At 43.2% G+C, this 23790-nt stretch overlaps 1 protein-coding gene across 3 annotated transcripts in view; it reads right to left on the bottom strand.

Annotated features, from left to right (window-relative positions):
- Window positions 1–23790, bottom strand: part of KDM3B (lysine demethylase 3B) — an 84336-nt gene that overhangs the window by 35646 nt on the left and 24900 nt on the right. For 2 of the 3 annotated variants that reach the window (XM_004042585.5, XM_055389131.2), the window contains 8 exons: window positions 23602–23707; window positions 21713–21837; window positions 19821–19895; window positions 14780–15379; window positions 9160–10408; window positions 8049–8250; window positions 3021–3235; window positions 1398–1550 (listed from right to left, as the gene is read on the bottom strand). In XM_004042585.5, coding sequence (XP_004042633.1) covers window positions 1398–1550; window positions 3021–3235; window positions 8049–8250; window positions 9160–10408; window positions 14780–15379; window positions 19821–19895; window positions 21713–21837; window positions 23602–23707 — 2725 coding nt within the window. The remainder of the gene's footprint in view (window positions 1–1397; window positions 1551–3020; window positions 3236–8048; window positions 8251–9159; window positions 10409–14779; window positions 15380–19820; window positions 19896–21712; window positions 21838–23601; window positions 23708–23790) is intronic. The other variant, XM_031011772.3, reaches the window with a different exon arrangement.

Below are 23790 nucleotides of genomic sequence, written 5' to 3'. Positions count from 1 at the left end.
CTAGTCACAGAAGGCATAACAAAGTGTAAAGCAAGCCTTGGAAGAACCAAACTGTTTAACAAGTTATTTAGCTATGCACTAGACTAGACACAATAGTGTATGTTTTGGTTTTTTTTTTTTTTTTGAGATGAAGTCTTGCTCTGTTGCCCAGGTTGGAGTACAGCGGCGTGATCTCAGCTCACTGCAACCTCCGTCTCCCGGGTTCAAGCGATTCTCCTACCTCAGCCTCTTGAGTAGCTGGGATTACAGGCATGCGCCACCATGCCCGGCTAATTTTTGTATTTTTAGTAGAGACAGGGTTTCACCATATTGGCCAGGCTGGTCTCGAACTCCTGACCTTGTGATCTGCCCGCCTTGGCCTCCCAAAGTGCTGGGATTACAGGCGTGAGCCATGGCGCCTGGCCGATTCTATTTTTATGACATGTCCAGAATAGGCAAATCTACAGAGACAAAAAGCAGACTACTTGTTAAAATAGCATTAGTCTCAAAAAAAAAAAAAAGAGAAAAAAGTGGACTAGTGGATGCCGAGGGCTGAGGAGGAATCGGCAGTGACTGATAACAGGTATGGGTTGTCAGGTGGGGTGTGGGGTGATGAAAATGGAATTAGATAATGGCTGTACAACCTTGTAGATTTACTTTAATTAATTAATTAACTGATTTTTAGACAGGTCTCACTCTGTTGCCCAGGCTGGAGTGCAGTGGTATGATCATAGCTCACTATAACCTCAAACTCTGAGCTCAGGTGATCCTCCTGCCTCAGCCTCCTGAGTAGCTGTGACTACAAGCATGTGCCACCATATCTAGCTAGCTAATTTTATTTTATTTTGTAGAGATGGGGTCTTGCTGTGTTACCAGACTGGTCTCAAACCCCCGGCCTCAAGTGATCCCCCTATCTTCCTCTCAAAATGCTGGAATTACAGGCATGAGCCACCACACTAAGCCTTGTACACATTAAAAGGGGTGAATTTTATGGCATGTGAATTACATCTCAATAAAGATGTTATTTAAAAAAAAAACACAGGTACGGTGGCTCACGCCTGTGATTCCCAGCACTCTGAGAGGTCAAGGAGGATCACTTGAGCCTAGGAGGTCAAGGGTGCAGTAAGCCATGATTGTGCTGCTGCGCTCCAACCTGGGCAACAGAGCGAGAACCTGCCTTAAAAAAAATAAACAAAAAAAAAAACAAGGAAAAATAAAGAATAATCCTTCTTGTCTTGTTTCAGCCTTCCTAGGCTAAGTATTTGCCATTTTAAGGTCTTAAAATACAACAAAGTTGAATGAAGCCAAGTAGCTAAAGAGAGGCATAAGCCCATTCCTGCCTCAATTTTCAAATCCCACAACATCATGGACATACCTCCACGTTACCTTTCGAGCTACACAGGACAATGTTTACTTACCACTGCGTGGCCGGCTTTTCCTGAGCCGGTAACAGTCAAGGCAGACCCCAAATCCACATTTGCGACAAACCCAGTGGATGTTGAAGAGAGTTGTTTCACACACATCACACATCTCCCGTACACCACGCACAGCTCGCTTCCATGCCACTTTCTCTGGTGGAAAGAGGAAACAGAATTGGCATTGATCATCCTGACCAATAGCAAAAGACCCCAGACCCACTGATCCCTACTCAAGCTATTTTGTTCAGCAATAAAACTCAAAGATTCATAAAGTCTGTGTTTCTATAATTGTAGGAGAAACAAAATACAATAATTTCTAGTATTTCTGAACAAAGAGACTATATAACTTATTTATAATATAATGGTATTTCAAGGGCTCATGGTAATACCAGGATATAACCTATTGTCAAAAAGGAATTACTGCCACATGTTGTCACTTAAGGAATTGTAAAAAAAATATATATATATATATTTTTTTGAGATGGAGTCTCGCTTTGTCACCCAGGCTGGAGTGCAGTGGCGCGATCTCGGCTCACTGCAAGCTCCGCCTCCCGGGTTCACACCATTCTCCTGCCTCAGCCTCCCGAGTAGCTGGGATTACAGGCACCCGCCACCAAGCCCAGCTAATTTTTGTATTTTTAGTAGAGACAGGGTTTCACCATATTGGCCAGGCTGGTCTTGAACTCCTGACCTCGTGATCTGCCTGCCTCTGCCTCCCAAAGTGCTGGGATTACAGGCATGAGCCACTGCGCCCAGCCGGAATTGAAAAATTTTTAACTGGGGGAGTTTAAAAATAAGAGGATTCCTCCCTTGAAATTTAGGATACAGGGCCGGGCGCGGTGGCTCACACATGTAACCCCAGCACTCTGGAAGGCTGAGGCGGGCAGATCACGAGGTCAGGAGATCGAGACCATCCTGGCTAACACGGCGAAACCCTGTCCCTACTAAAAACACAAAAAATTAGCTGGGCTTGGTGGTGGGCGCCTGTAGTCCCAGCTACTCAGGAGGGTGAGGCAGGAGAATGGTGTGAACCTGGGAGGTGGAGGTTGCAGTGAGCCGAGATTGTGCCACTGCACTCCAGCCTGGGCAACAGAGCGAGACTCCGTCTCAAAAAAAAAAAAAAAAAAGAAATTTAGGATATAATTTCACAGTATAATTTTTCTTAGTCTGGAAAATAGGGCATAGTATCTTACAGACATGGAAATATTTGAAATGTATGAATAATGTGGGTTCTAGGTATGAAACATGGCACCTAGTAGCACACCATCTATTTACAAACTACAGAGCTTATTAATACAAATTGGTTCAAAGCAAACTGAAAATATTCAGAGTGAGGCAAACCCAAATGGGAATTTAAATGGATGTTATGGCTGCTGTGCTACAAAAACGAAAGGCAAGCAGAGAAGGAGTTTTTGGTTTGTTAATTGCCAAAGACTAAAAGAATGAGGTCTGCTGGATATAGTTAAGGTCTCAACGACAGGTTGCTATAAAGAGAAGTCTTATCGGTCTTAATTCATTCACAGAAAATGCCATCTGCCACTGTCCCCAATCTTCCCGTTAAACGAAAGAAAATAAAAGTTTTTCACTAGGAGCACCTGGAAGACAAGTGAGAAGGTGACTTACGGTGTGGCTCCACCATCATCATGGCCTCCTTCTCAGACATTACGAGCTGGCAGAACTGGTCCCCAACATTGGCCAGGATGTATTTTGAGGTCTCTAGATCTATCCCTTCTGCTAGGGAGGAAGAGGGAATCCACAGGTTCATGGCATCAGGGTCACTTTGCTGGGGGCTTAAAAACCCCTCCACACGGAGTACCCCCTTTCGAGTGAAGATCAACCTGAGACATGATCAAATACACGGTAAATCGCAGTAGCAATGCAAACTAACACACACCTAAACTCCTGGGACCTAAACAGAAGTAAAATGAGACAACAGGAATCAGATTAAGAATTTTCACCACAGTCGACCAAAACATATGCATTCTCTGCTAATAGTAAAGCTTGTTAACATAACATTTAGTAGGTCTAGATTCTTTAAAAAGCTGTCCCAGAGTTCCTCTTAGTTTTTCCATTCACCTGTTCTACACCTGCACCCATACTGCTGAATGTGACCAGAGAAAAACACAGACCCACTTTCCAATTTTTTTTTTTTTTTTTTTAAGACAGAGTCTTGCTCTGTCACCCAGGCTGGAGTGCCGTGGCATGATCTCGGCTCACTGCAACCTCCGCCTCCCGCGTTCAATTAATTCTCCTGCCTCAGCCTCTTGAGTAGCTGGGACTATAGGTGCACACCACCATGCCCAGCTAATTTTTGTATTTTTAGTAGAGACAGGGTTTCGCCATGTTGCCCAGGCTGGTCTTGAACTACTGCCCAGGCTGGTCTTGAACTACTGACCTCAAGAGATCCGCCTGCCTCGGTCTTCCAAAGTGCTGGGATTACAGGCATGAACCACACCACTCCCGGCCAACACAGAGCCACTTTCATTGTAACAATTTATTTATTTATTTTTTGGAGACAAAGTTGCGTTCTGTTACCCAGGCTGGAGCACAGTGGTGCCATCACAGCTCACTGCAGCCTTGACCTCCTGGGCTCAAACAATCCTGCCACCTCAGCTTCTCAAGTAGCTGGGACTACAGGGACATGCCACCACATCCAGCTAATTTTTTATTTTTTAATTTTTTTTTGAGACAGAGTCTCGCTCTGCCACCCAGGATGGAGTGCAGTGGTGCGATCTTGGCTCACTGCAAACGCCTCCTCCGGGGTTCACGCCATTCTCCCGCCTCAGCCTCCCCAGTAGATGGAACCACAGGCGCCTGCCACCACACCCAGCTGATTTTGTTTTTGTATTTTTAGTAGAGACGGGGTTTTACCACGTTAAGCCAGGATGGTCTCGATCTCCCGACCTTGTGATCCGCCTGCCTCGGCCTCCCAAAGTGCTGGGATTACAGGTGTGAGCCACTGCGCCTGGCCTAATTTTTCATTTTTTAAAACTGTTTGTAGAGACAGGGTCTTGCCATGTTGCCCAGGCCAATTTCAAACACCTGGGCTTAAGCGATCCGCCCACCTCGGCCTTCCAAAGTGTAGGGATTTATAGGCATGAGCCACTGTGCCTGGCCTTTTAACACTTTAAATTCATGTCTACCTACATCAAGTGAGTCCTTAATATTGCCTGACAGTCACAATACAGTTTCTTGGTACATTCCCTCTTCTAGATGCCTATTTTCATACCTTCCTTCTATTCATACCTCCAATATTACTTCCCCCATGAGGACCTTGTTTTCTATTCCACTGAGAAAAGAGAAGCCAGAAGACAACCTCCACAAGCTCCCACCACGACACTACCACACTTCCCTGCAACTTGGCCCACGTATTCCATATGAGTTCCCGCTGCTCTGAACCAGCAAAGGCCAGTATCTCCTACTACATCCTATCACTTTTCCCCAACCCAAAGGCATTTCTCCACTAAATCTCTCCTCTCTTTTCAACATTATCTATTTTCTTCTCTATCAGATCACTGCTGCCAGCATATAAATTTGCTCCAATTTCTACCACAAAAATCCTCTCAAGCCATACCCTCCCTCCATTCATCCGCTTAAGCAAAGTTCCTCTAAAGAGTTGTCTATACTTGGCCGGGCGCAGTGGCTCACGCCTGTAATCCCAGCACTTTGGGAGGCTGAGGCGGGCGGATCACGAGGTCAGGAGATCAAGACCATCCTGGCTAACACGGTGAAACCCCGTCTCTACTAAAAATACAAAAAATTAGCTGGGTGTGGTGGCGGGCGCCTGTAGTCCCAGCTACTCGGGAGGCTGAGGCAGGAGAATGGCGTGAACCCGGGAGGCGGAGATTGCAGTGAGCCAAGATTGCGCCACTGCACTCCAGCCTGGGCAGCAAGACTCCGTCTAAAAAAAAAGAAGAGTTGTCTATACTCATTGCCATAGGTTCCTTTCCCTTTTATTTTCTTCCCTACAATCAGGCAATTCCCCTACCAATCTAGCAAAACTATTTTGATAAGGTAATTCTACCTTGCTAAATCAGTCATTTCTAGTCCATATGTAACATGACCTGTCAGCAACATTTTTACTTTTTTATTAAAAATTGTTTTGTGCTGGGTGCAGTGGCTCACACCCATAAGCCCTGCACTTTGGGAGGCTGAGGCAAGCGGATCACCTCAGGTTAGGAGTTCAAGACCAGCCTGGCCAATGTGGTGAAACCCTGTCTCTACCAAAAATACAAAAAATTAGCCGTGCATGGTGGCGCGCACCTATAATCCCAGCTACTCAGGAGACTGAGGCAGGAGAATCGCTTGAACCCAGGAGGTGGAGGTTGCAGTGAGCCAAGACCATGCCATTGCACTCCAGCCTGGGCAACAGGGCAAGACTCCATCTCAAAAAAAAAAAATTATTATTATAACTATTATTTTTTGTAGAGACAGGGTCTCACTACATCGTTCAGGGTGGTCTCAAACTGCTGGCCTCAAGTGATCCTTCAACCTTAGCCTCCCAAGATCCTGGGATTACAAGCGTGAGCTACCGCCCCAATTCAAGTCAGCAACATTTGACACAGTTCATTATTCCTTCCTGGAAATACTTTCTTTAGTTGTCTTCTGGGATACCTCACTGCCTAGTTTTCCTGCTACTTCACTAGCTGTTCTTTCTCAGTCTCCTTTACTAGTTGCTTCCATCTTTCTCACCTCTAAACATTGGAGAGTACCAGAGTTTGGTCCCTGGACTGCTATTCTTCTTTATCTATGCTCTGATCTCACTTAGACTGACAGCTTTAAATACCTGGTGATATCCAAATTTATATCTCCAGGTAGGACCCCTTCCCTTAACCCTAGAGCTGTATCCCCAGCTGCCTTCTCAGTATTTTCCTTTGAAAATCTAACAAGCATCTCAAATTTAACACAGCCAAGTTAAAACTCCCCCTTTTCTTCCCCAAACCTGCTTTTCCCTAAAGAATCTCTTTATCAGTAAATGGCAATCTCATTCTTCCTGTTTTTAGGCCAAAAGACATATCTAGAACCAGACATAGAATCAACCTTAAGCCCTTTCTTTCATACTTCACATCTAATTCATCAGAAAATTATGTCTACTCTATCTTCAACTACTTCTCATCATGTCCATCACTATCTCCCTGGTCCAAGCCCCATCATTTCTCACTTGGATAATTCCAACAGCCTCCTAACTTCTCTGCTTCTGCCCTTGCCTCTACATAGCTTATTCTCAAAAAGGTGGCCAAAGTGGCCTTTTAAAACATTAATCAGTGTCACTCATCAGCTCAAGGCCTCCAATGACTTCTCATCAGAGTAAAAACCAAGGCCTTTGGAATAGCCCTTTAAAATGTGGACCCATCATTAACTCATTCACCTCAACTCCTTTTCCTTCTTTGCTTATTCTATTTTAGCAACCTAACTTTATGGACACACCAGAAATACTCCAGCCTTGGGATGCTTGCACCTGTCTGGAATACCTGTCACAGTGTGGTGTATTCTTTCACCTCCTGCAGGCTGTTCCTCAACTCTCACTTTCTCAGATCATCCTGTTTAAAACTGTAGCCTCTCTAGCATCCTCACACTTCAATCCTCTTTCCTTATTTTTCTCATAGTTATTATCAGCTGACATATCATTTATTACTTTTTCTTTTTCTTTTAGAGAGAGCCTCGCTTTGCTTCTAAGGCTGGAGTGCAGTGGTACGATCAAGGCTCAATGCAGCTTTGACCTCCTGGGCTCAAGTGATCCTCCCACCTCAGCCTCCTGAGTAGCTGGAATTACAGGTGTGTGCCACCACACTCGGCTAATTTTTAAAATTTTCTGTAGAGACTAGGTCTCACTATGTTGCCCATGCTGGTCTCAAGTGATCCTTCTGCTTCGGCCTCCCAAAGTGCTGGAGTTAAAGGCATGTAATCATGCTTGGCCTTTTTTCCTTATTTACTGTCTGCCTCCCCAAACCTTCTGAGGGCTGAAATTTGATTTTTTTGTTGTTCACTGCTGAATATTCAATGGCCAGAACAAGGGCTGGCACACATTAAATGCTCAATAAACATTTGCTAAGTGAATCCACACCATATTGGTAAACCACTTGGATTTACTTTAAAAATTAAAGATTCTTGAAAGGTCACTCAGAAGAAACTCCCCTTCTAAGTTTATCAAGCAGAAGAAAAGTAACTAAAGAGATATTGTTTGGTAAAAGCAGACGATATTCCCACATTTCCATCAGTTATATCTATTTCAAAGATGCTTCACATTATCTCCAAATCTTACCTCCCCGTCTTTTTAACATGACTCAAGTTACTCTAGCACTGAGGAGGAATAAGCCGTCAGGTAGATCCATAATATGAAATGCAGTCCTTCTGCTTATAATAGTGGTTTCAAATAGAACCAACCCAAGTTAGGAATTACTCAGGGAATAGCACAGAGCTGCAGCTAACACTGCTCAATTTTAATTCTCCAACGACAAAATCACATGTCATTTTACAATCCAAACAACTAAGTGACTACTATGCCAGAGCCTCTTCACAGACGCTGAGAGCAAAGGAGTTGAGGAAAGCAAAGACCAAGATGATGAAACATGTTTATAGACTCAGAGAAAGAGTGGAAGTTATGTGTCACTTATGAAAACTAGCAAAGGAGGAAAACAGGAGTTTGGGTACCTCCGGAAGTGAAAGAAACGGCAGGCTACAGTAGAATCATCTTGCTCCTGTTCCTTAAACTTCCGGTATCGCTCCAGGCGGCATTCACGACACTTGTGCAGATGAGGTGCCACATTGATGCATGACCCATCCTGCAGGAAGGGCTCTCCAGATTGCTTCAGCTTCTTCACTTTGCTTACATCTTTCAGCACTGACTGGCCAACTGTGGCAAGGGGGAGAGAAGAAAAGTTTGTCATGAGGTGTAAACAGGAACCAATAGCATGATTCTTTTGGGGACAGACGTTTGTCCTGACCTGGGTTGCTACTCCTTTCCCTGCTTGGGCATGTACCCATTATGTCCATCCTTGACAGGAAGGGAAAGCAAGGAGCAAAGAAGCTTCCATTGGGAGCTAAGAACCATGCAGAACTTGTGGGAAGTGCCCCACTATGGCAAAACAACTTTGAATATGGGTGTGAAAAACACAAGAAGCCAGAATGTAGCCATCACCTGCCTCTAGTCTCTCACGATATGGCTATTCTGTTCATCAGGACCTCTTGAGCTCCCACAACATAGCAATTCCTATTGAGAACAGCCACTTTTACCATGAGACTTTGTTTTACCTGCTTCTGGACCATAACCTCACACCATACAAGTTAATGGATTTTGATAGAGCTGTTAAAATCCTTATGTAGGTTTCAGAGAGGAGCAAACTGAGGGGTGATTCTCGCTGCTTCATCAAGTCTACAAATGTCTGCTATGTGGGAATGGATACCAGTTCCCAGTAACCCCTCTGAAGTAAAGAGGATGGGCCAAAGTGAAGTAAAAAGGGATGAGACAAATGCAAAGAAATAGTTCCTGACCAAAAATAACTGACCGCCAAGGAAGATCAAGAGTCCTCCTTTGGGGGATTATCATTATTTGGGACAGATACCCCTCCTACAGTGCCGGTTTAGATGCAATCCTGCCCTGAACCAGGCCTGACGAGGGGCCTCTGCCAGGTCCTCTTGGCTCTGTAATTCTATGAGATTACAGAACTCTCCATCAAAGTGAGTGCCTCTGCTGCACAAGAACACGACAGGCATTTGAGCCCAGTGCCAGAGCAAAGCCCAAATATAGCCCCAGCAGGATCACCTTTCAGGGGGGCAGTCCGAGGCCGGCCCTTGGGGGCCTGCTTCCCTTTGCTTTTGCCCAGCAACAGCTCAGCACTGCGCTCCCCATTGGGGCCCAGCTTCCCCATCAGGTGCTCTGGAATTCCCTTCAGGCCTGTCTTAGCCTGCAGCTGCTCCTCAGAGTCACTCAAATCTGACAGGTCACTGTTGGTGCTGGAGTCCGAGTCTTGTCTGCAAGCCAAGCTTCGTTCATCCAGTGAGAACCTTTTCACAGCTTCAAAAGGAGCTTTGTTCTCCTGTGAAAAATCTGCCGGGGAGGACAGAAAGCCGCCTGAGTGCCTGCCAAAGACGTTACTAAAGGTTTTGAGGAGGGGATTGTCCTGCTGCCCAGGCCCCACAGTTGGCCTCTCCTCTGTGGGGCTGGAGGAGAGAGTTGGCATCTCAATGGGCTGAGTGAGGCTGCTGGTGGGCGAGCTGGAGCGGCCATTCCCCATGGCAGAGAGGCTTGGGCCCCCACTGGTAAGAGCTGAGCCCAGAACACCAGATACTAGCTTGGAGGAGTCAGTTGTAATGAAGAGGGGTTTCTTCTTTGCTAAAGATGCCGAATCTGCAGAGGAGTGAGACTCGGGCCAGCTGGGTGCCACCTTGGAGGTGACAGTGGTAGCAGAAGAGGAGCTACCTGATGCCTGAGATGCAAAACTACTGAAAGGGCTGTGTTCAACTTTCTCCACAAATGCCAGGAAAGGATTAGAAGGCTCTTCTCGGGACAATTTGGGGGGCTGTAAAAATAGATTTTCATGATTCTCTGGGGTACGGGCATTTAGGAGGCTCCGTGGGAAGGCTGGAGTGAGGGTGGGCATGGACTCTGCAGGCACTTTCCGGTCCACAGAGCTGCCAGCCTTAGAGCCTGGCTTAGTGTCTGTTCCAAGAACGGATCTGCCTTTACACAGGCCTGAGCTCAGGCTCTCAAGGCTTTGTTTGAATGAGTCCCGACTAGAAGAATCATCAGCCAAACTCTCTGAAACAGTAGTGAAGTAGTTACTGGTAGGTAAAGTTTGGGACATGCATTGAAAAAACAAGTTTTTGGAGAGATCAGTGTCTTTCTGTGCCTCTTGTGCAGAGCTACAGCCAAAAGAGAAGCCCAAAGGTTTGTTCTCTGTGGCTAGAACACCATTGGACTGGCTCCTTCCACTTCCAAAAGTCAAAGGTTGCGATGAACTAGGGAGAGGTGCTCCAAATCCAGAAGAGGCCAGAATAGAATTTCTTGAATTCTGAAAGGAAGATAGCCTGAATTAGTGATGCTGGCTTCTCATGACAATCTAATGATCTCTTTCTTGGACCTCACTATCACCAGATCAACATTTCTTGGGGGTCCATCAACTTTTCTCTTTTACAATTCCATGGATCTGCTCTTGTAACTGGAGTTCACCAGCAGTGGGGAAGAAATCTGCCACAGACTACACTGAGGGCATCTTTAGCAAGGTGAACCAGAGATAGCAGGATGTCATTCATCCTGCAATTCCCTTGGTTGTTATCCAATTGGTCGTCACAGTGCTAGAAGGCCTTGTAGGCTTTTTGGTATCTATTTGGAAGTGAAGAGCTCCTCTAAGGAACTGGAGAAAAGGGTTCCTGAATAGACATCAGCTTTTACAGTGACCCCTGTAATATTAATATATCTCAATGACCTTGGGAGCTATTGTTAAAGTTTTGATTTATTTAGGCTGCTGTAAAATTGCCCATTTTACAAAAAGTGGCTTTAATCCTAGGACAAGCCTACTGCACGTTAAAGAAAAGTGTTTTCCTTATTAATCTGAAAGTCCACAACATGGACCCTTTTGGATTTCGGCATCTATTCAAAACCTACAACCTACAAGTTGAATATCTACTTCAATTAATGTTAGACGTAAAGATGCTAAATTAAAGAAAGCAAGCTATTTACCAAGACCTTTGTTATAATTAGAATCTAATAAGAATCCAAAGAGGATAAATGTATATACTGACAATATCCCAAAAAAAGCCTTCAGCATAACTGAAGAATGAAATAATAGAACACTCCCCTTTCCTTCTTTTACCTTCAAAATGTTAACTTCTGCTTGTGAATGACTGTATAAAGAAGAATGGGGCCTGGCGCGGTGGCTCATGCCTGTAATCCCAGTACTTTGGGAGGCTGATGTGGGTGGATCACGAGGTCTGGAGTTCAAGACCATCCTGGCCAACACGGTGAAACCCTGTCTCTACTAAAAATACAAAAAATGAGCCGGGCATGGTGGCACGTGCCTGTAGTCCCAGCTACTCGGAAGGCTGAGGCAGGAGAATTGCTTGAACCCAGGAGGCGGAGGCTGCAGTGAGCCCAGATCGTGCCACTGCACTCCAGCCTGGCAACAGAGCAAGATTCCCTCACAAAAAAAAAAAAAAAAAAAGGAAGGACTTTCCTATATATTAATGTACCCAGATACAGACGAGAGAAAGGGACACACACACTCACACACACACACAGAGAGAGAGAGAGAGAGAGAGACCCATAGGTAGGTATGAGCCCAAACTTATATTTATTAATTTAATAAAACCCAGATCCTAGTACTTGACTTGCTAACCATAGATTACTTTCAAGTAGTAGAGGATGATATACCTTAATATTCACTTTAAAACACTGGAAATAAAAATTATTCCATCACCACTTAATGGATATGGAGTTTTCCTTTTGGGGTGATGAAATTTCTGGATCTAGATAGTCTTCATAGTTTCGCAACACTGTAAATGTACTAAATGCCACAGAATTGTACATTTTAAAGTCGTAAATTTTACATTATGTGTATTTTACTACAATTAAAAAAAAAGTGATTCCCGATAAACAAAAGGGCTATTCTCTTATAAAGAGGGGAGAGAGTTTTAATTAAACTATTCTTTAAATATACAAGAGGAGTTAACATTCAGGATTTCCTTGAGGAGTAGCATAGAGACGTACGAATCAAGCAGGCCACCTAGGCTTGCCTCTGTCTCTGCTACAGAGACTACTTCAGGGTATTTTAGAGTTAAAAAATTAAAGCTCCTTTTCTTTTTTCTTTATCTTCCTACTAACCAGTAAGTATTGACTTAAACTTCCTCCCCACAATAGAGAAAAAGAACAGACACAGCCCTGAGGTGCTGCTGTTGCTTCACAGGCAGGATTTAGCCAGGAGCCTTGATACCTGCATGTGACTGCAAGGAACTAGCATGGGTAGCTCATGTTTCACTCCTAAAGTTACCCTTTAAAAATAAATACACACATGAATGAAAAATAATTTGGATGGCCTTTCATTTTCCTTCAAATGATTAAATTCCAAATCCTTTTCTTATAAAAAGGTGATGAGAAACTCATGTCAAGCCAGTTTTTAGGGCAAGAAGTTTCCTGTTGGCTCTGTCTTTATTTTAGATCAGGCATTGTAATGAAAACATTCATTTCTACACATTTATTTATTTATTTTTTGAGATGGAGTCTCGCTCTGTCACCCAAGCTGGAGTGCAGTGGCGCAATCTTGGCTCACTGCAACCTCCGCCTCCCAGGTTCAAGTGATTCTCCTGCCTCAGCCTCCTGGGTAGCTAGGATTACAGACACAGGCCACCAAGCCCAGCTTATTTATTTTTTTTTTTTTAAGACGGAGTCTCGCTCTGTTGCCCAGGCTGGAGTGCAGTGGCACAATCTTGGCTCACTGCAAGCTCTGCCTCCCGGGTTCACCCCATTCTCCTGCCTCAGCCTCCTGAGTAGCTGAGACTACAGGCGCTTGCCACCATGCCCAGCTAATTTTTTGTATTTTTAGTAGAGACGGGGTTTCACCATGTTAGCCAGGATGGTCTCGATCTCCTGACCTCGTGATCCGCCCGCCTCGGCCTCCCAAAGTGCTGGGATTACAGGCATGAGCTGTCCTATGCCTGGCTCATTTCTATACTTTTAAATCATATCCTAGAAGAAGAACCAAACAGAAACACAGCAACATGACTGTCATAGTCACAGAAATTCCCCCAACCTGTTTAAAAGAAAATACTCTTTGAATCTGAATTTCATATATTCAGCTTTGCTACTCTAAGAGTAGCAGCATTCAATGGATCTCTTTTATAGCATGTAAAACCTGGTCTATTTTGTAAGCTCCATTTACATTCACACTGCCTTTGACATGGAGTTGTTTTTGTTTTGTTTTGTTTTTTTGAGACAGAGTCTTGCTCTGTTGCCCAGGCTGGAGTGCAGTGGCACAATCTCGGCTCACTGCAAGCTCCACCTCCCAGGTTCACGCCATCCTCCTGCCTCAGCCTCCCGAGTAGCTGGGACTACAGGTGCACGCCACCACGGCCGGCTAATTTTTTGTATTTTTAGTAGAGACGGGGTTTCACCGTGTTAGCCAGGATGGTCTTGATCTCCTGACCTTGTGATCCGCCCGCCTTGGCCTCCCAAAGTGCTGGGATTACAGGCGTGAGCCACTGTGCCTGGCCAACATGGAGTTGTTTTTAAATAATTCAGACACTATGATGATTTACACTGGAAATCCATATAAGATCCTCACCTGGTTATCTTGGGAATGCTGGTCAACTAACAGGACAAACCATCAACAGTGTGAAATTTGCATTTACAGGCCTTCTCCTCGTCTGTGTGGACATTTCCTCTCCCTCCCTATCCCTGTACACTAGGGATTAACAATCTGCACTTGTTGGGGAGGGAAAGAAGTCACGTTTGTCATGTTTTGTCTGGCATTGTTTTTTCTGAAATGATTCCGTTTTAGGATGTGAGCTCCTTCAAATAGGAGTTTCAATTCCTTATATATAATATACAGTACTCAGCACACAGTAGTTTCCTATATATAATTTTTAAAAATCATTAAGCATTTCATCTCTGTATTTCATATTTTAGCTTGAGTTAATAGCTGTTTGGGGGAAAAAAAGATGACTAGCACCATAAATCATATTTTGGTGACCAAAATTAGTCAAAAAGAATATATTATACTGATTTTGATATTTTGGATTAGGGAGACAACTTGATGTTAACTTACATTTAACAGAGGTTCCATTTTAGCAACAATATATGCATATCAGATAAAGAACAAAGGAAATCAGATACTGTTGTGATGAAACCCATCAAATTTTCAGGTAAGGCTTAAAAAGATGAAGTTAGGGAGAAAAAACCTTCCATGGCCATATCAAATGATGGAAATTAACTCAGCCTCAAGGGAAAATATCATAGAAAATGATGAATTGAAAACAGGGTAATGGTAGCTTGCATACATAGCCTTAATTATAGTATTCACTATTACCAATACTGTAATTCATTAACCTCTCCTCTTATAGGCCTAGCAGAGGCTTGATCACTACGTGAACTAAATAGATAATTGAATTTAAAACATTCCCCACCAGATCTACTTTAACATGTCTTTAAATTAGGTTGTATCATCAGTTTTTGATTCACCCAATTGTTCCGGTGCCTTTTAAGAGCTGATAAAGTTATTAAAATATACACATTTGCCCAGTGAGCAGTAAAGGCCTTCCACAGAGTATAATTTAAGCACATCTCAGAAATACTCCTTCCCTGGGGCACTTGAATGTTTTTTAATGTTAGCAATAAAGGAGGGCGAAAGAGTAAACCCAAATCTTGCAAATCTGCCCCTGAAGTAACTCACCTCTCCCGAGGCCTGTGACCGGCTGCCTTTCTGTTTTTCTGGCACAGTCCCTGCTGCAAGGCCAGTGTCTGAGATCCTCACTGTGTTTGGGGTGGAGCTGGCGGTAGTGACCACAGCTGCAGAAGCCACTATGCCCTGGCCAACTTGTTCCAGTGTTTTTCCTGCCTCTTTGTTTTCGGCTCCACCCACCTCTGGGGCCAAAGGTGTCTGACCTGTGGCTGTAGAATATGGAGTGAAAGATGCAGGTGTGTCCCCACCTACAGGCTCATCCTGCACCACCAGAGTCCTGCCGTTTTCTTTGGTGTAAGTGGCAAAGCGAATGTTGCGGTTTATCTGGGGGACAAATGTAGACGGTGGCTGCTTGGCTCTCTGATCCAGCCCTGGCTCTCCACTGGCATTCCCTCCTTTCCAGGGCCCTCGGCTTGCCTCACCTCCATCGCTCCCATTACTGTCTACTTCACCCCTGTCTCCTTTTAATTTCTTTGATGCAGGGTCACACCCAGAGTCCGAAGCACTTTTCCTCCTCCGGCCATCTTTCCCCTCTATGCTTTCTCTCTTCTTCTTTCCTTTGGAAGATTTTACTGCTTTTAACGTACCCCCCTACAAAACAAAATTCAAAAAAGATTACAAGGAAACTTTCATCCTGTGAATACCACACACCATTAGCTCTTTCCCATCTCTAGAAGCAGACAAAGCAGGCATAGACTGCCAAGTTCCAATGCCAGTTCTAAAACATCCCCTTTGTTAAAAGCTCTAATCTTTCTGTGACTCAATTTATACACACACATTCAAGATAATAGTTACTAGAGGTTAACTCACTTGGCAAACTTTCTCTTAAATAAAACATTGCACTGCCTTAAATGGACTTCTTTGAGGGTTTTAACAATTTGTTGAGTTTCTTTTACAAAATAGAGTGCTAAAGCTAGGGTGGGAGCTCATTTACCCCTTGATGAAATAACTCACTTTATTACATATTTACCTCCTTGCTTGAAAGAAACTTGCATTTTAAGTACTGAAATAGGACATCTTCTCTAACCAGAAGTCACTAAACCAACGTTTGTGAGTCTGTGACCAAAGGAAAAGTGAACCTGGGCTGGGCACAGTGGCTCACGCCTGTAATCCCAGCAGTTTGGGAGGCCAAGGCGGGCAGATCACAAGGTCAGGAGATTGAGACCATCCTGGCCAACATGGTGGAACCCCATCTCTACTAAAATATAAAAAATTAGCCGGGTGTGGTGGCGTATGCCTGTAGTCCCAGCAACTTGGGAGGCTGAGGCAAGGGAATCGCTTGAACCCAGGAGGCCTGGAGTGTTGGCTCATGCCTGTAATCCCAACACTTTGGGAGGCTGAGGTGGGTGGATCTACCTGAGGTCAGGAGTTTGAGACCAGCCTGGGCAACATGGTGAAACCCTGTCTCTACTAAAAATACAAAATCAGCCAGGCATGGTGGTGCATGCCTGTAATCCCAGCTATTGGGGAGGCTGATGCAGGAGAATCGCTTGAACCCGGGAGGGGAAGGTTGTAGTGAGCCGAGATTGCACCACTGCACTCCAGCCTGGGCGACAAGAGGGAAACTCCTTGTCAAAAAACAAAACAAAACAAAACAAAAAACTGTTAAGCAAAGCTCAAGATTAACTTTTGTTTGCCTATACTTTTGGTAATATTATCTAAGTTTCTAAACCTTTCTTTCCTTTTTTTTTTTTTTTTTTTTTCTGAGATGGAGTCTTGCTCTGTTGCCCAGGCTGGAGTGCAGTGGCACAATCTCGGCTCACTGCAACCTCCACCTAATGGGTTCAAGTGATTGTCTTGCCTCAGCCTCCCCAGGAGCTGGGACTACAGGTGTGTGCCACCACACCTGGCTAATTTTTTTTTTTTTTTTTTTTTGAGACAAGAGTTTCGCTCTTGTCGTGCAGGCTGGAGTGCGATGGCGTGATTTCAGCTCACGACAACCTCCGCCTCCTAGGCTCAAGCGATTCTCCTGCCTCAGCCTCCCAAGTAGCTGGGACTACAGGCGCCTGCCACCATGCCCAGCTAATTTTTTGTATTTTTAGTAGAGACAGGGTTTCACCATGCTGGCCAGGTTGGTCTTGAACTCCTGACCTCAGGTAATCTACCCACCTCAGCCTCCCAAAGTGCTGGAATTACAAGTGTGAGCCACCGCGCCTGGCCTAATTTTTGTATATTTTTAGTAGAGATGAGGTTTCGCCATGTTGGCCAGGCTGGTCTTGAACTCCCGACCTCAGGTGATCTGCCCACCTCGGCCTCCCAAAGTGCTGGGATTACAGGTATGAGCCACCACGCCCAGCCTCTAAACCTTTCATTCAAGAACTTTATCTGTTTGCTAAGTGTTGTTTTCTTTTGACTTTTTTTTTTTTTTTTTTTTTAAGTCGGAGTCTTGCTCTGTCGCCCAGGCTGGAGTGCAGTGGCACGATCTCGGCTCACTGCAAGCTTCGCCTCCCGGGTTCACGCCATTCTCCTACCTCAGCCTCCAGAGTAGCTGGGACTACAGGTGCCCACCACCGCGCCCGCCTAATTTTTTTTGTATTTTTAGTAGAGATGGGGCTTCACCGTGGTCTCGATCTCCTGACCTCGTGATCCAGCCGCCTCGGCCTCCCAAAGTGTTGGGATTACAGGCGTGAGCCACCGTGCCTGGCCTTGATTTTTTTCTTCTTTTTTTTTTGAGACGGAGTTTTGCTCTTGTCACCCAGGCTGGAGTGCAATAGCACAATCTCAGCTCACTGCAACCTCCGCCTCCTGTGTTCAAGCGATTTTCTTGCCTCAGCCTCCCAAGTAGCTGGGATTACAGGTGCCCGCCACTACGCCCAGCTAATTTTTGTGTTTTTTAGTAGAGACAGGGTTTCATCATGTTGGCCAGGCTGTTCTCAAACTCTGACCTCAGGTGATCCACCTGCCTCGGCCTCTTTTGATTTTTAAAAGCTTTTAAATTCTTTCTCAATCTCTATCACCACCCAGTTTTCACTGTTGCAGATCACAATCAGTGAACTCTGTTCTTTCTTGTTCATTCACCCATACTTAAAGGAGATGAGGTGATCATGGATCTCTAAAAAGGGTTACTATAAAACTTGGCAGAACTATAAAAAATAATTGGACTTTGCTAGCAAAGAAAACAGTAATATCATGTTAATACCAAAAAAGGAAGAACCAACATCTGCTGCTAAAAACCAAAGATCACCAGGCGTGGTGGTTCGCGCCTGTAAACCCAGAACTTTGGGAGGCCAAGGTGGGCGGATCGCGAGGTCAGGAGTTTGACACCAGCCTGCTCAATATGGTGAAACCCTGTCTCTACTAAAAATACAAAAATTAGCTGGGCATGGTGGTGTGCGCCTGTAGTCCCAGCTACTCAGGAGGCTGAGACAGAAGAATCACTTGAACCCGGGAGGCGGAGGTTGCAGTGAGCCAAGATCACCCCACTGCACTCCAGCATGGGCGACAGAGCAAGACTCCATCTCAAAAAAAAAAAGAAAAAAACAAAAACAAACATCCCACCTATAAGTCATCCAGCCAACTTGCAGAGCCTGGCTCACAGCAACCTACTACCAGTCCCTAAACAACTTATATGTAAGTCCTACTTACAGTGAGCTACTCATACGTGAGTAAGCCGTCTACAACATTGAGACCACTACTCCCCAGTTCTATTTGGCCAGCTGAACAGTACCTGGCATACAATATATGCTTAATGAAGGAATGAAATAAGGAAAGGAACAAAAAAGGGGACCAATACACGATCAAAGTAGCAGGTGTTTTTGGCATGCAAACACAGTCAAGAGACTTACCCTGTTTGTGGTAATATTACATGTAGTAAACAGTTTTTAAATTTAACCCTGGCCAGGTGCAGTGGCTCATGACTGTCATCCCAGCACTTTGGGAGGCTTAGGTGAGAGTTTGAGACCAGACTGGGCAAGATAGCGAGACCCTGCCTCAAAAAAAAATTTTTTTTTTTCTTTCCCTATTCTGATCTTGTTTTAGGAAGTCAAGAATGACTGGATAAAGATGAGGAAAGACTATATACTTAGCAGGAGTGGCAAAGACAGCAATATTACAGAGGTGCTAAGATACTGTGAGGAATATGTGGACAGCTGGTCAACTGAAGGAAATTCACACAGAATTACTCGATTGGTTCAGGCAGAGATTTTTATTTATTTACTTATTTTTTTGAGACGGAGTCTTGCTCTATCGCCCAGGCTGGAGTGCAATGGTGCGATCTCAGCTCACTGCAACCTCCACGTCCCAGGTTCTAGCGATTCTCCCACCTCGGCCTCCCGAGTAGCTGGGATTACAGGCACCCACCATCAGGCCTGGCTATTTTTTTTTTTTTTTGTATTTTTGTAGAGACAGGGTTTCACCACGTTGGCCAGGCTGGTCTTGAATTCCTGACCTCAGGTGATCCGCCTGCCTCGGCCTCCCAAAATGCTGGGATTACAGGCGTGAGCCACTGCGCCTGGCCCAGAGAGCTTTAATGTATCTTTTTGGGGGCTATATTAATTCTGAATAAACCAAGAGTTGGGCTGGTTCATAACAATTATGGAGTAACCAATCCACTGTGGGCTCAGCACTGAACTAGGTACCAGCTTGAATTGATTCTACTTAGGAATACAGAATTTCAGACTCCCTTGGAGCTCACTGCCACCGAATGGAAAAAAAAAAAAAAGTGGACGTAGTTTATCCTTCACTTCTTGTTACTTGGTAGATCACGAGTATTACTACTGCTTATTGCACTTTTAACTGACTACTATATCTTTCAAATATACCTGTCCTGACAGAATATAGAAAGAAACCAGCCTTGCACTTTAAAAGAACTAGGGAACATAGTCATGCTTAAAAGGGTTTGCTCAAACTAGGTCTGTTTCTTGAGAATATCCCCCCTTAATTAGACAGACTGTGGAGAGAGCAAAAAAATGTACAGTGGCTAAAGCTGAACAACTCAAAAGGCATCCATGGAAAACACATATATAAGGGATCTACACACAGCAAGATAATGCAAGCTCATGAGTCTGCTCAGGAATGCAGTCCATTACTGTACCTCGCTTTGAGGCGTTGAATTATCCATCAGCATCACATGGATTAGTCTGGGATCTACCGACTTGATCTCACCACTCTACAGTAGGAGGGGAAAAAGATATTTAATGCCTTGTCCATAAAGACATAATTATATAATTTCCTAATCAATGTAATTATCTCTTTATTGATTCAACTCACCTACTAGAATGAAAGCTCCATGAGAGCAGAGATCTCTACTGTCTCATTTACTGCTACAACAGGTCTAGAATGTGGTAAGCATTCAAATATTTGTTAAGTGAATGAATGAAAGAAGTGAATTCATGTCCAAGTGTGTCTTTTAGTGATGTTAATTCTGAATCCTGTATCTCTAAAACTGTCCTATTCTGTATAGTATGAAACAAAAAACCTTCAGAACCAATAATCATTAAAAGAATCACTCTAGGGCTGGGTGCGGTGGTTCACATCTGTAATCTCAGCATTTTGGGAGGCCAAGGTGGGTGGATCACCTGAGGTCAGCAGTTCAAGACCAGCCTGGCCAACATGGTGAAACCCTGTTTCTACTAAAAATACAAAAAATTAGCTGGGTGTGGTGGCGTGTCTGTAATCTCAGCGACTCAGGAGGCTGAGGCAGGAGAATTGCTTGAACCTGGGAGGCGGAGGTTGCAGTGAGCCGAGATCGTGCCATTGCACTCCAGCTTGGGCAACAAAAGCAAAACTCTGTCTCAAAAAGAAAAAAAAAAAAAAAATCACTCCAGGCTGGGCATGGTGGATCATGCCTGTAACCCCAGCACTTTGGGAGGCTGAGGCAGGAGGACCAGGAGTTCGAGACCAGCCTGGGCAACACAGTGAGACTCTGTTTAAAAAAGAATCATTCTACTATTAAAGAATAAAAACTCAGTGGGGGGCAATTTGATAGAAAATTTCAAATTTATTGTGCATATTCTTTGACCTAGCAATTATACATATAAATTTATTCCAATAAATAATGTAAAAAGATGTTCAAGGATGTTCACTGTGACATATGTATTAGTGAAAATATTGGCAATGATTTAAATGTCTATCAATTTTAGATTAGTCATGATATATCCATGTAGTGGAAAAGAACGCATCTATTTTAAAGGATGAGACAGATCTTTACATTTACATACAAAAATGCTCATTATATACAATTAAGTAAAAAAGGTAAATTATATAACTATATGTACTATATGATCTTGTTACTAAAGTGTGACTTATATAATTATAGAGCATATAAATTATATCATGTATATCATATAAATTATATATCATATAACTCATATATATCATATAAATAAATATAATATAATAATATTCTGGCCAGGTGCAGTGGTTCATGCCTGTAATCCCAACACTTTGGGAGGCTGAGGTGGGCGGATCACTTGAGCTCAGGAGTTTGAGACCAGCCAGGCAACATAGCAAGACTCCTTCTCTACAAAAAATAGAAAAATTAGCTAGGTGTGGTGGCACACGCCTGTAGTGCCAGCTACTCCAGAGGGTGAGGTGGGAGAACTGCTTGAGCCCGAGAGGCAAATGTTGCAGTGAGCTGTGATCGCACCACTGCACTCCAACTACTAACCTTTATGAATATAATACTACTACTATCATACATTTATATATTGTTTTACAGATTTCAAAGCACTTTCAGATACTTTATCTCAGGACCCAAAACAGTGTTGTAAGGTCAGTGGGGGTTTACATATTTACCTCTAGTTTATAGATGAGAACAGTGAAGTTAAGAAAATTCAATAGCCTTTCTAGGGGTTATACAACTATTAAGTAATACAGCCAGGGATGAAACCCAAGTCATCTTACACATAATGAAGTGCTCGCCTATCTAAACCATCCTCTTTAAGGGGATGGATGGACCTTAGACAGAATAACACAGAGTCTCACCTCAGTTACAGACACCTCCATAAGACGAGTGATGGAGTCTTGATGGCTCACAACACCATAGAGCCACCCTTCTTCCCCCTCTGGCTGATATACTTTGACCCTGTGACCTTGAACACTGTAGGGACCTAAAAGGGAGATCAGTCAGTATTGAGTATTTTTGGCTAAGCTATATTTCATAATTGTTTCTAAAAGCCAAAGGAAAATTAGATAATGTAAATATTTGGCACTTTTGGTCCTCTTTTATAGAACTGAACAAATGAGCAATTCCAGATTTACCATACTGAGCAATTTAAAAACAAAACCTGAATGGTTTCTTCCAGTGGTCTTTGTAAATTCTTCATTTATTTGGAAATTCCTTAGAACTTCCCAGCCCTCCAACTCCCCCTTGCCTCAATCTTCCAGTTCTGCAAGTATTATAGGAAGGGAAAGGAAACTTCCAAATAAAAAACTACGGTAGTATGAAAATGTAGGTAGATACCTGACATGTATCTAACTACATGTACATGAAAAAAAGTGGGAGGCCACTAAGTTGAAAGTGCTGTTATGTTATGTTATGTTATGTTTATATATGACCATTTACATTCTGGTATCTGACTTTCAATAACAGTGGGTGAAGAGTTCAATTGATGAAGTTTCCAGCCTTCTGCACTAATAATAGGCTGAACAAATATAAATATAGCACCTGTCTTCCTAGGAACGCAGAGTTTCAAATATATTACTTTATCAGCAGGTAATGTTACCCTGCAATTTAAGCTATCCTCTAAGGACAGTTTCTCTCTCCCACATATCCTTGTACATTTGAGACTATATAGCTAAATCATTACCAATTTTAGATTATTCTCTATCAGAGCTAAAATTAAGCTTCCGTAACTTTTCTATACATTATATCTATATATATCTATATATATGTCATGATATATATAATCTATATATATATATGTATCTCCCTACCTCTCCTGTCCACTCAATTTTCTTTTCTGCTACCAATTTTCCTCATATTCTTTCTTCTGCCATATCTTTCCTTGATTATTTAACATCATTTTATCCTGACACCTTCCCTCCCCAGTAGGTCAGTTTTTCTACCTTTACCTGTTTAGGTTTATTTTGACAAAAGAGAAACAAGGAAACTATTTCCCTGAAAATAATGATTATTATGAGATCAAGAAAGGAAGGGGAGTGAATGTACGACATAAATGAAGCCAATAGTTTACCTTTTGTGTAGAATCTTGGGCAAAACTTGTATCTGAACTTGAAAGCTAATAATTTTTTTCATTATTAAAAACAACATGCTTTTAACGTGAATGAGTCTGTGAACACATTATTTTATACCTTGCACTCCAAGGTGTTATTTGCTGGTGTTAAGTTTTTAGTTCTTAAGAAACTTGCAGATTTTAAGTTAAAAAAGCAAAGATTTTCTAATTAATTGCTATATCCCCAATGCCTTAACACTGTCTAGTACATGGCAATATTTAAGAAATAAAAAAAACTAAAACTCAACTCACAATAAAACTGTATATTATGAAATGCAGAATGAACCAGAAACACTGGTCTGAATGAGATCCTGTTTTTGTTCTAAGAGCATCTTTAAGGGGATGGATGGACCTTAGACAGAATAACACAGTCTCACCTCTGTTACAGACACCTCCATAAGACGAGTGAGTGATGGAGAGAGAACGAGATCTCTATTTTAGAGATCCAGCTAACTGAAGATACTCTTTATTTTTATTTTTAAATAAATAATAATTATTATCTTTCATGTGGCATCTGACTCTGCCCACAAAAAGGAGATAAGTACAAATGTTTAAGGTTGCATGGGATTCCATACTATCACTCAACAGTGATCATTCACCTGAATCAGAGTTCAGGGACAGAAGACTATCCGTTCTTACCTCGGCTGAATATCTCTTGTAGCTTTTGGTCACTGATCAAAGCATTAACTGTTTCTCTCAGTGCAGCATGTTCCAAAAGAATCTGGTTTTGGCTATCTGTTCCCATCTGTAAAGATAAAAGAAGAAAACAACTGAATGTTAAAATGAATAGCAAACATCTAATCAGCTGAGAAAAATCATATCCTAAGG

The sequence above is a fragment of the Gorilla gorilla genome, chromosome 4 (genome assembly GCF_029281585.2).
Source record: "Gorilla gorilla gorilla isolate KB3781 chromosome 4, NHGRI_mGorGor1-v2.1_pri, whole genome shotgun sequence".
Classification (NCBI taxonomy): Eukaryota; Metazoa; Chordata; class Mammalia; order Primates; family Hominidae; genus Gorilla; species Gorilla gorilla.
The sequence above is the reverse complement of the archived record's forward strand: the minus strand, read 5'-3'. Positions and strand labels throughout refer to the sequence as shown.